General features: G+C 42.9%; 1 protein-coding gene across 2 annotated transcripts in view; it reads right to left on the reverse strand.

The window, feature by feature from the left end:
- The window catches only part of pkn1a (protein kinase N1a), a 47,670-nt gene extending 36,049 nt beyond the window's left edge, over positions 1–11,621 (reverse strand). For both annotated transcript variants that reach the window (XM_078948073.1, XM_004065506.5), the window contains exon 1: positions 10,966–11,621. In XM_078948073.1, the coding sequence (XP_078804199.1) occupies positions 10,966–10,986 (21 nt within the window). In that variant the 5' untranslated portion in view covers positions 10,987–11,621. The remainder of the gene's footprint in view (positions 1–10,965) is intronic.
- Positions 11,622–12,969: the final 1,348 nt, after the last annotated feature.

A 12,969-nucleotide genomic window follows, 5' to 3' on the forward strand; every position in this document is an offset into this window, starting at 1 on the left:
TTGACAGGTTCTCCCGAGCCGCTTTTCAGTGGAAGGTGTGTGAACTTCGAACAAGCTGACTCCTGATTGGCAACGGCGGTTGCCCCTAGAAATGTGCATCAGACTCACTTGGACCAATCACTGTCGACTGGCTCCCAGTGGCATTTCCCGTATCGAGGACTGAATTTGCTTCGTTTCACTTGAGCCGGAAGTAATTCATTATTTATGGGTGACGCAAGACCCGCTTTGTCCAGTGATATATGTCTATGAGGTCAACAGACCACGTGAGCGTCATTCAGAGGAAACTGACTGATCACATAACACACTACACCAGGGGTGTCAGAATCCAGGCCTTGGGTCTCCTGCTGGTTTTTCAGATACCCTGGCTTATCTGTTTTCTGATACAGGGAAGGAGCTTCATTAAGGCCTGGACTTAGACCTCTTTGCCATACATGGACCAAAATACCAAAATTATTGGGTTACAACGATATCTTTGATAACAGGAATTTGCCGTGAGAGATGAATAATTCTGATTAATGATACTGTAAGTCAATGTGGCTTTCAGTGACCTCATCCTACTGCCATTCATGATGTCTTGAGCTCATTTTATTCCTAATTTGTCTCATTTACCATTGCAGAGCTGGGCACATGCATGATTTCCATCACACGCTGCTTCGGCATGTTCTTATTGGCTGAACCCACCCATACCAGGTCATCAGCCATGGATATCTGGAAACCATGCAGACACACTGGCCCTCAAGGGCTGGAATTACCCGGTCCAGGGTGTACCTCACCGTCACTCGACAAGGATAGGCTACCTAACCCTGTGACCCCACAAGGGGTTCAAAAAATGGATAAAATGTCTGTTTAGAGCCACAACGAGGGTCCATTCATTTCAAATACCAAGCCTAAAATACCAGCACAGAAATCTAACAAACATGAAAAATGTTTTTCCCGCCCACCACTGAGGTCATCAGCAGACGTCGGTGAGAGAATCAGCAGAGGTGGAGGAGAAGCTGTGAGCCAGAACTCATTAGAGGGAAAGGTTCCAGTTTGGGCAGGTTTTAATCAGGTTATGTAAACTAACCGAGGACGATGATTGATTGAGCAGATATGAATTAAATGTGCAGGAGGAAACCTCCATAATCTCATGTCTTTTTGGGGGAAATATTTCATAACATCTCCCAAAACAAAAAAAGCCTGTGTTGATGTGCTACGGTGTTTGTGGAAAACTTCGTCCAGTCTCCTTTGTTCTGTTGGATCTCTGAAGTATGTTCATGTACAGCTGTTTGAAGCTGATTAAAAGCAGACCAAGGAGTTGGACCTGAACCACAGGCGCTCAGAAGGTGGAGGGAAAGTCTGCCCAGCATCAGAAACAACTGAAAACTGCGGCCTTTGCATTGTTCAGTTCCAGTGCAACATGAGGAAACCATAAACAGACACTAGTTCATCAGGAAGTCTGCGCTGTTCCATTTTATTTGTTTTCGCGGCCTCACCTCTGTCAGCAAACCTCTCTGCTCGGCGTGAGCACACTCCCCCAAATGAAAGCTGGAAAACGTGGAAAACGGGGCTTTGAACTGGAAGGGGAATAGGATTCATTGGAGAACCCGGAATCACATCTTCCCCCCTTCGGGGAACATGTACAGTTTCCCGCTGAACACAGCGGGACTGAACTTTGTTGGTCCCCCCACTGCTGCACAAGTGCGTCCTTCTTCTGCTGTGGCCTCCGTCGCAGGACAATCGGATCAAAGCCGGACTTGGAAAACGAACTCAAAGTGACCAAAGGAACAAGCGGGCCCTCATCATTCAGCTCACACGGGTGAAACCCCAGCAGGACGAATGTCATCCATGCAACTCAATCTCCTTCTCATTGTAAGGGGAGGGATTGTTCGCGGGGCACTTTAATAACTCCCATAACCTATTTATATCTTCACGCCATATGCTCATGACACCCCACCCCCAGAGCACTCAGATAAGGACTGGTCTGAAGGACCCGGGAACCATCATGCTTGTCGACACAGAACAAAAATGAAAAACACCACGTGTGTCTTTCCTCACTTTGGAAAACAGCCTGAAGATGATTGATTGTTTGTGAATGAAAGACTTGCAAAGCTGTCAAAAAGCTTTTATTTTAAAGCTATATTTACTCAAAGAACTAAATGTATAGATCGTTTGTGTGCAAAGGGATCCTGGCGGTGATGCAAGATTTTAAGAAATACCAGAAGTTTTGTTTTTAACGGTTTGATACCATCAAATGTTTCGTCGGCTTCGCTCTGGGCTGATCGCCACTTGAAGAGACGAGTCGTCCTTATAATTATTCCTCCAGTGGCTCTGGGGGCCCGACCACTCAAAGCATAACAGGCGGGCGCCATGTTGGATCAATTTACACTCACGGGTGTTCTTCTGGAGCCTTTATGAGCGACAGTTTGGTCAGGCTTAAATTTAAAGACGTACTTGTAGCTGCGTTAGCTTCTAGAGTTTCTTTGTGTTGATGCGGTTTCTAATAAACCTCAAAATAGGTTTTTTTGTGTTTTCCTTTAATTAAATTTCATTTACATTTTTGACATTTAAAGAAAAAAAGAGAAATGTATTTATTTTTTCATTTAAAACTTTTAATTTTATTTTTTAATTTGGCGTCATCGTAAAAAACATAAAAAAGGCATATAGGATCCTTTCAAAAATCATAAATTGTACATTCTTAAACATTTCTGTCATATTAAAAGGCAACTATTTATTAGTTAAGTCGGGATTTCTTTATTACATCAAAGATGACTCAGCAACTCCTGGTTAACCACTCAAAAGGATCCGGTACTCACACCCAACTACGACTAGAGTGTGGCGTAAGGAAACCGTACGATAGCACCACCCGTATCTCATAAGTGTGTGTAACTTCCAGTAACCTTACGAATACTTCCCGGAACATTAACCACAATGCACGACAATGGTACGTTGGGTTTTTATGGGGTGGTCATACGAACCCCAAGGGGACTGCAAGACACACCAGTGCTCCTCGTAACCAGTGCTCCATTTCCCACCAAGTCTTCTCCAACTGTAGGTGGCGGACATGCGCTGGTAAACGGTAAAAAAACGAAAGAAGCAGCCCCTCCCTATCGCTTCCCGCTTGTCTGGTGTGAAAACCGTATGCTAAAAGCACATTCAATAAACCGTGTTTACATTGTGCGTTCTTGAACGCACCACAAATCCTCGGTGTGTACATAGCTTAAGGCTTAAGTGACTTCAATTGCGCACCATATTTTCTAACACTTTTCTCCTTCAATTCCAATGACTAGTCCATTTGTAATCACATTAGAGTGAACAACACCAGGATCCACTTGCAACTGAACGATGGTCATAGCGCACTGGATCTGTATCCGTCTACGCAGTGGTCAGGGGTTCGAATCCTACGCTGGACGGTGACTTTGTGCCACCTTCAGCAAAGCTCTCCACAAATGAATGAAAGGGTCTACCAAACACCGCACTGAAGTGTGACGAGAGCCGTGTTTTTAAGCCACACAAGTGTTTGCCTGTTTGGTTCCCACCAGAATTTAAATGAGCTTCAACACTTTGCAAACAAAGCTGCCCACCAGGGTAAACACACTCTGCCACGTGGACCAAACTTACAACACAATGACATAAGGATGACATGTTTCTGTAAAAAGACAGACTTGTAGCTATTCACCACAAATGCATTAGCCTCAAGTGACTTGGTCTGAGTCCATTAGTGTGAACGAACACCCTCGTAACAGAGATTAAGGTAAAATGCATTTGGCTGATTTATCTGGACATGTTTTATGCAATTACATAATCTGAACATCTTTATCAGGAGAACCAGACCATGTTCTCCGTGGTTCTCCTTCCCTCTGCTTAGAGTTTGTTACAGAAATAAATGTTTACGCGTTCTAACATCTGTTTAACACCATTCAAACTTGATGCAACTCGTGAATAATGCATGTGAAGCATTGCTTGGCGAGGGAGTGCCCCGGGGTCTAAACGGGTTCAAAGAGCTATTTGCATTTCTGAGCAGCTGTCTAAACGCTGGGGCGAGGCCAGGCGATAAGGCCAGATCGATGGAGGTGACCTTGGCACGGCCCGTCATGAAGGGAGGAGGTCAAAGGTCAGGTTATGTCAGAGAATGAGCCAGAAGCCACACCAGACTGAACATAGAGGATCATCGTTACGGAAGACCCAAACATAGAATGAAACTAAATTTAACAGATGGGAAAAAAAAAAAAAAAAAAAGATCAGATGATTGATGTTGATCATAAACCAGGAGAGCAGCAGTATAAAACACTTCTTTCAGTTTCTTTACAGTGTTAGAGGGATTGACTAGCCAAGGGTGAACGGATGTCGTGACTGTGCAGCAGCGCACAGTTGCTGGCCTGTGTGTGCGTGGGGGGGTATCCATGTGAAACTGGAATGCAGGGGTCCATGGCTATGAGGTCATGGGAGTTATGGGATGTTTGCACAAAAGAAGGCAAGATGTGAAACAAAGAGCAGATCGCCAACTATGAAGGACAACAGGATGTAAACAAAGCTGAGCCCCCCCCCCCATCCATTGACGAGTGTGTCCAAATAGTAAAAAGGGTGACACAGATTTGGCACCCTGGGGTTTGGCGGGGGCGTGGACATGAGTATGGTCTGAACAGAATGCGGAAAATGAACTCGCAGTGAACTGAATGCGATCTGAGCTTCTGCCGTCAGACAATGGAGCCCATTGTACCTCGGTGGCTGCAGAGCTTCATCGTCAGCATTAACGGCCTTCAGCCCGCCCCCTCCACCCACATGCCCCCCCCACAGCCCTACTGCCACCTGACAGGCCTCCATCCCAACAGCAACCATGCTTTACAGGAGTCACACAAGAGCGACCTTTGACGAACTGACCAACCGACACGGCCGTAAAAAAAAGGTCCTGACCTTTAAATGTGAATTAGTCACCTTCTCAATGACGGCTAAAACAGCTCAGTCTAAAGGTAATCTGATACTTGTATGAAAGTCCCAAACAAATCTGAATCCATGTCTAGTAGGGGCGCCAAAATTCTCGGTTTAACCCTTCAACGTGGGAGATGTCGCCGGTGAGACCTGAACAACACAAGCTCTTCTGTGTACCGTGACTCTACGACCATTTAGGTGATTAACACCAATCAGATAATTCTGACGCAGAGAGAAGCTGCTTTTTATATCGGCTTTGCACCGATACGCAACACGCGACTAACGCAAAATGTTGCATAACATCACAAATCGTCGTTTCTCTGCGCCAGAATCTGCATATTTGCGTTGATTTCGTAAACATTTCACTACTGTAAAGCGCAAGGTTTTTTTTTCCACGCTTCAAAATCCACACAAATCACAGCTGAAAAATCATGGTAGTTGAAAGAATGTCCACACTGGAGCTTAAACTCCGGTGTTGAAGGTTTAAAACTGAACCGTTTGTTACACCGCATGTATGGCAGGGTTCCTTTGGCATACGGTGTTCGCACTGGATGGTTGCTACCTCCTACTAGCGCATTTGGAGGAAAATGTCGAAGCGGTGCACATCAGGTTTGTCCTTTCAAAGCTCTATCCCGATATATGAAAGACTTGGTGTCAAGCAATTTTGGACGGGTACAAACCACATTTATTCATTTTTGCTCCATGATCACTGTGAATTATAAGAGGACGCCATCCATACGTCCCTTCCAATTCCAAGTCCCTGATTGGTCAAAGTTCAGCTGGTTTAATTTCGTAACGCGCGTTCGATTGCTGTGTGTTTTGCACTTAGAGCCCCAAGAACAGACGTAAAAATGTGCAAACAGGGAAGCCTGAAAACATAAACTTTTCCTTAAAAGTAGTCACTGGAACGCGTGTTGCAGAGGCTGTTGTGAACATAGCATCGGCCGGATTTATTGTGTAAATACATTACACCTACCTGCTTTTTAGCTTTTAGTTTTTGTTGATGTTATCGTAATACACAAATCGTATATCGAACTGAAACAAAACTGTGACGCCAAATAAATAAATCTAAATCCTTTGAAAATAAATTCAAATTTCTGTGATTTTTTTTCAGTGTAGTTGAATACGGTTACGTTTATTTAAGACTTTGAGAACTCGCATTGAAAAGAAACTTTAAAAAGGAGAAAATGTAATCAATCTAATGAGTTCTGCGGCAGTTATCTCCTAAATGATACGACTGTGAAACCCAGTCATCCAGAAACAAAAGGAACAAAAGCTTTAGCAGTTTTTCTACATCCTTTCTCGTTTTTGAACCTGCAGTCTGCAAGTGCAGCTCTGTTTAATGACACAACAGGAACAAATTGTTGTATTTTCTCATTTTACTGATGTCCTAAAGGAGTTCCAAATCAAAGAGTCTGCATGGGCCGATGTTTCATATGACTAAATATAGAAAAGTACTGATATCACATGGGAGAAGGGGTTCTTCTACACTGAATAGCCTGACTCCTGGAGTCTCCTGGTGCTCATGAGCTCCTCTTGATGTACAATTGCAGATGTTTGCTGACATGGCCTGAAGGCAGCGCTGAGAAAATCCCACTTTGTACGCATAACTGTCTCCTTACGTCATGGTGAGACTTTCGCACAGGTCTCCCATGTTTCCCTGGAGAACATTTCTGTGCATCGCTTCTTACATCCCTCTGGTTGGGAGTCCTGGACAAAACGTTTCGGTGCTTTACTGTCACCGAAGCAAAGATGCCTCCCTTTCCGTTCATTCCAGTTTTGCTCCAACCGTCACGAGGAAATGCGGCGCAGTCGGGGTGGAACTCGTCTATCGGGGTTGTTTAATGTCGTCTTCCTGCGAGGGCAAAGAGACGGCGCACCATGGGAAGCATGTGGTGCTTCAGTGCCAGCTTCATAACTATGAGTATTGGAAAGTAAACAGAGGAACTCAGCTGGTTCTTCACACTAAAGTTTTCACTTCATCTATGCTTGATCTCTATTGAAACTCTCTTGAACTCACAGGTTTTTTGAAGGAGCGTCACACACACACAATGGTTTTTATCAGTTCCACCATCATGTGACTCATTGTCGCTGACAGCAGATGAGCAACATGTGGATCGTGAACATGTAGGAACATCCACTTCAAGAATTACAACAAATAGATGCTTTTAATTTCATTATTTTAGTATAAACTTTCATTGACGGACTTGTTCTTATGGTACAACCTTAAAACTGGGAACTTTTTTATTTTTTCCTGTCAGATAAATGGTACTTTGTTGTGCGTTTGTTTCTGCACAATGATGCTCGGTTGTAGTTGAACACAGCAGGATCTCACCGCCACGACTGTAGAGACTGCTCCGGATTTTCCAGAAGGGGAAGTCCAGAAAACTGGACTTCTCTGTGTTCCATGTAAAAACCTATCCAAGCATCACGTCTGTCACGTCCAGGTTTCCGTTCCAGATGCTCCTGGCTCTACGGTTCAGCCAAAGGCCGCGTCACACCGCCACTGCATACAGTTTTCGCATTTTCTACGTATTAAATTTTGGTCTTTCATGACACACGCATAATTCTTGAGTGTTTCTTGCGTTCGTCGATGTGCGCACATGTCCGTCTGGGGTTTCGGCCAACGGGTCTTAGCGTGAATTCGGTTTTGAGCCGTTCAAAGTTTTTACGCGTATTTTACGTAGTTTACATGCAATTATTACGTAAATCTTATGCAATTGGGTGTGACTTTTGCAAGATGTATACGCAAATTTGTGACTTTCCATGACCGTTCCACGTCTAACGGACTTTTCACGCATGTTTCACTGATGTATAACTTTTATATTGCATATATGGCGCACAAGTCACGTTAAAGTTACGTATTTGACACACAAATCAATAATCCCATGATTGAAGTTTAACTTAATTATTGTTTTGAGTTGATGTCTGTAGTTCTGCGTTATTATTTAATATCACAATTCCAGAAAAACGTCTTTGGAAATGTTCCAAGCAAGATGTCTTACAGTTTTGCTCTTTTCTAAGACTTTACTGCTAAAAATTACCAACAATCTTTTGCTAAAATTTCTCAAAATGAGTAAATTCAGAATAATGAGGGCAGAATGTCTCTACTGTTAATGTAGAAGGATAGAAATGAAAAACTATTTTCTTCATTCAATAGTTATGACCAAAAAACGAAAAAATGATTACTGACCGAAACCTCAATCTAAAATTAGAGTATTTGGCTTTGCTGTCGACCAAACTGGTTTAACAAGAAAATGTAACAGGCCGGCTGTTGTGGCTCATAACTGCTGAATGCAAACATGCAGACCTGCTTCTGCGGATTCTAATCTCCTTCACTGACATCAACGTTCAGCAGCTCCACGTGATCAAAGTGTGTTTCAGGAAATCTCCCTTTTTCATCAAGAAATACTGTTTGCCTGGAAAAAGATCAATTCTGCTCCCGTTTAGTTCAAGTCCCACTCTGATCATTTTTTTTTTAATCGGAGCCAGATACCAGCTCAGGAAAAGGACGTACATGGATCTAGCATCGGAATGGAGCGGAGCAGTGAGCTTTGTGATCTACATCACGAATATGATATCTTTTAAACTGCGTTTTTTTTCATCTGCCCCTGATTCACAAAGATTTGATAAAGGAAATACTCAGAAATGCAATTCATTTAAACCAGAAAAGTCGGTCTTCTGAGTTTCAAAAGAGGTTAAAGGGGTCAAAAACCCTGAGAGACGGGAAAAGACAGACGAGAGAGAGGAAAGAAGATCAGCGGCTGGAGCAAGACGCCGTTTAACGGAGCGGTTTCCACATTTGAAGAACGTGGTGTTGGGAACACATTCAGGAAAGCAGCTTAGTTACCAAGAATGAGAAGAATTATAAGCAGGCGTTTAGTTTAGCGGGTTGGGAATAAACACCGTGGAGACGGCAGGTCTGATTTACGGTGTTTGGCTGAAGCGCACGCACACATCTTCACAGCTCTGTTCTGCAGCATCCATCCAAAAATGTCACTAAACGACGCGTCGGCTTTCATCTGGCTTCAAACAAAACTTGACCTAAATTTAAGAAGTGAACAAATCACCCGACCGGCAGAGAACACAGCGGTTATTTCTTCTGTGGTTTTACCCGTACTCTGCATTCAGAAGGCACCACTCGCAGCAGGAAACTTGTTCACGGGCAGCACTTTAAAAAAAAAAAAAAGAAGCTGCACAAGATGTCAAGAACCCAGCTTCATGACATCTTTCAGTCTGAACGTTTGCTGCCTTTTCGCGGGTTCCTGCTAAAACGCCTAAATAGAGGCGCACGCCTGCAGAGCTGCGACTGCGGCACGCCTGTAACGTTTCTCCGGCCTGCTCCAGCCTCAGCAGATGTTCGGCGTTAAACCCTGCCAGAGTTCTTGCTCTCATAAAGCCTCGAAATCCTCCCAAACACACGAGCAGTGAAGAAACAAAAACATATTTTCACTGAAGCTTTGCTGGATAAACATCTTCAGAGAATGAGGCTAAAAAAATGTTTGTTTTTCTCCAAATACCACTATTGTACCCGTCTGCTTTCGGCGTGTTTGCACACAAAACCTGCAGAACAGAAGCGGGGGTCACAGAAATACAACACCAAGGTGACACGGGAGACCCGATTGGCCTTTTGGAGAAGCAGAAATGCTTCAGCTTTTACCACACACGAGGTGCACATCTGTAACATGATCATGAAAACAAAAGATGTCTGACTCGTACAGCATTCAGCTTTCCAAAAGGGTTTCAACCTTTCAAAGTAAAAGCAGGACAAGTACTCGAGATCGGCCTCTTAAAAGTTTTACGAGAGCGTTCGACTGGAGTACATGTGAAGGGAAGATGCAGTACTCCTTTGTAGATTTGTAAAAAATGGAGGGAGTGAGGTCAGGAGGAGGTAGAAAGAAGTTTGTCAAATCACTTACTTTGGGGACAATAAGTACATTTCAGCAGATAAACGCAGAAAAATGTCTGATCTGTATAAAAATTTCTGCTTAGTCTTGCAGATAAAATTCAGCTTTGATAGTAAAACCACAACAGAGGCATCAGCGTTCCTGCAAGTAACTCAGACGTGTCAGAGATGTGGAGGTCTTAGAAAGTAGACATGCGGTTTGAAACGCTTGAAAGATCCCATAGACGGATGGATGGACGGATTTGAATCTGTTCAAAAACACTAAAAGCTCATTAAAGTCCCACTCCCATCATCTTTTGGTCTGTTTTCAAAGCGGTTTAATAATTTTAATTATGCTGTTTTTAGCCACTTTTTCTTTTAAAGTCGTTCTCTAGGACATAGTTTCTGCAGAACGGCAGGGGTTCATTAGAAATTCCCCTCTTGAGTTGTGGATGGGACCGTTGACGCAGAGCAACCTGCCTCCTCTTCACCTCCCTGTTGCTGAGAGCTCTCTGTTTACATGGATCCATTTGTCTTCTAGTGGATGGGTCAGGATGGGGCGGAGCGGGGAGCTCGTGACCCGCTCCGAGTATTTTTTTATTTTTCTCTTATTTTCTTTTTCAAACTGCATTTTTTTCCATCTGCTCCTGATTCACAACGATTTGAATAAAGGAAAACTCAGAAATTCAATTTGTTTTGTATCTTAATTTCCTTCAAATTTGTCCTCCATCATCAGAAAAATGGCACAAGAACATCGTTTTATATGGATTTTTCAGCAAAAATCAGGAAACTAGGTGTCATAACTTTTAAAGAACCTCAAAAAGGATATAAATTTAATATAATGCATTATTGTGCTAAACATGTATACTTTATAAATATACTAGAATTTGTGCATTTTATTTAAGTTTTGAACTTTAAATAGTTTATTTTTTAAACTTCTACTTAAGTAACGACATTATAAAGTAATCCTTATGTGATACACTAGACATTAGGGGGATAACTAATCCAGATTAAAACACATCTGGTTAAAAAGGATCTTTTTGCTGAAATTATTATTAAATAACAAAAATAAAACTAAGTTAAAAAAATAGTTTGTGAATTCACAAACAAAGAGCCTCGGTTCTCTCCCCCCCAGAACAGCTTCCATCATCACCTCCCGCGGCTGAACTTACTTGGACAGAGTCGTTCGCCATGGTCGTTCCCGCCGCGGGGCTCCGTCCGCGTGCGCCTCGCGGGTCCGCGTTCGGTTTGGTCCTCCGCTTCCAACGCAGAAAAGAAATCTAACCCGGCTTCTTCACCGCGGCTCCACGGGTCCAGATGTAATCCTCATTGTTGGGTTTTCCTGACCGCGCCTGAACGGACCCTCCCTGCGTGTTGGACCCACGTCAGCCCCCCCCCTCCCAAACCCGCTCAAACCCGTCCAAAATAATCAGGAGTGTTTTTGGGTTTTTTTGTCGACCGGTTTTTTTGCCACCAAATTCACCGTCCAGCTTCCGGTTGGTGGTTCCGAGCAGCAGCTATCGAGAGCCCGGCAGAATCTGCTGGCAGTCGGACCGGGCGGGGAGCCGCATCCGCGGAACAAATGAAAGAAACAAGCCCTTCCCTCCTCTGTTCTTATCCCGGTAACAACACCCGGGACACGGGAACACGCCTGGCTCCTCCTGCCGGTACCACGTGCCGTCCGGACTCTCCGTTGGATAACCCGCAGACAAAACCGCGGGACGGAACTCTTTGTTTCGGATCAGAGCCGCGCCGGACGCGACACATTCGCCAGGCGTCCGAGCAGCGGGAAGAGCGCGGACCGCTGTGGAGGCTGCCGCGCGCTCCCGACGTTCGAGCCAAACCGCCGAGGAGTTGATTGGTCAGCGCCGGTCGGCGGGGACGCGCCCGTCCGGGTCACGTGACCCCGAAGTAGTAAATCTGTAAAACGCAGAAGACTAATGGAGATGCATCTGTAGAGCACAAATCAAACCCAATCACCCCTAAAAAACGTTTTTCAAGTTTAATTATTTTATTTTTAAAGAAAAACAATAAAGATTCAAAAAATTAAATTTGGGGGGAAATTCCTTCGTTTATCTTTGTGTCAATTATTGTTTTTGATCTGTATTTTTTTGTTTGTTTATAAGCTATAACAACATTTGTTTCAAACACACTCATGTGAAAAATGATAGATTTGAATTAACTAGAACTACAGCTCAACATAAAGCACTAAAATCTACATTGAAGCAACTAATTCAGTGACTCTCAAATGTAAATTTAGACTTTGCTGTTGATAAATACAACCTATTATGTCAAACACAAAAAAACATTTAATCTGCTTCGCTGCTTAAACTGAAACCAGATGGTAATCAGTAAAACTTTGCTTTGTCTAGAGAGCGTTCTAAAAATAACTCTTCTTCTTCTTATCTTTCTTTTCTGCCTCTTCCATTATGTATTTTTTAAAGGTATTTTGTTTGTTTTTGTCATCTTTTTGTAAACATATTTTCTTATTGTCTCCAGTTATTTTCTCTCCACTGATCATTTTACAGACTATTCTGAAATGTGTGAGAGGTCAACAAAGACGTGAAGCATGCGACGTCACATGACAGCCTGTGCGTGAGCCTGAGAGCAGAAAAAGACATGCCTGGTCTTCTGGTGCAGCAAAAACGCCAGGCACTATTAAAATATATTTCAAAATACTTTTATAAAATACTTCAAACTTCTGTCTTGACACCAAGAAAGAATTCTACACAATTTACTTGATTATCTCTATGATTTTAGATTTGTGAGAAAGATTTTTCGGACTGAAATGTGGATTTTAAACACGTCTATAAGTCTAAATGTAGTAAAATGAGTTTCTTCAGTACAGTGTACTGAAATATTACAGTTCCAAATATGTATTTGTGTGTTATCGTCTACCTCAGATTAACAGACATGCATTTTTTGTGTGATTTTTTTATAATTAACAGTATAACTCACTAAAGCTTTGTCATTTTCAAAGCCTTCTCCGTCAAATTGAGTCACTTAGATGAAGTGGAATTAATAGTTTAATAAAAATTTCACATGAATTTGAATTTTTATTTTCTTTTTTAGCTTTTAACTCTGTTCTGTTTGGGAGCCCTTTGAAAATAAAAATCAACACCAGCAAAAACAGGCTTGTGTTTATGTGGGGGACTTTTTTTCAGATTGTCATCATT

Source organism: Oryzias latipes, chromosome 1 (genome assembly GCF_053564925.1).
Source record: "Oryzias latipes strain Hd-rR chromosome 1, Olatipes_Hd-rR_3.1".
NCBI classification, from domain to species: domain Eukaryota; kingdom Metazoa; phylum Chordata; class Actinopteri; order Beloniformes; family Adrianichthyidae; genus Oryzias; species Oryzias latipes.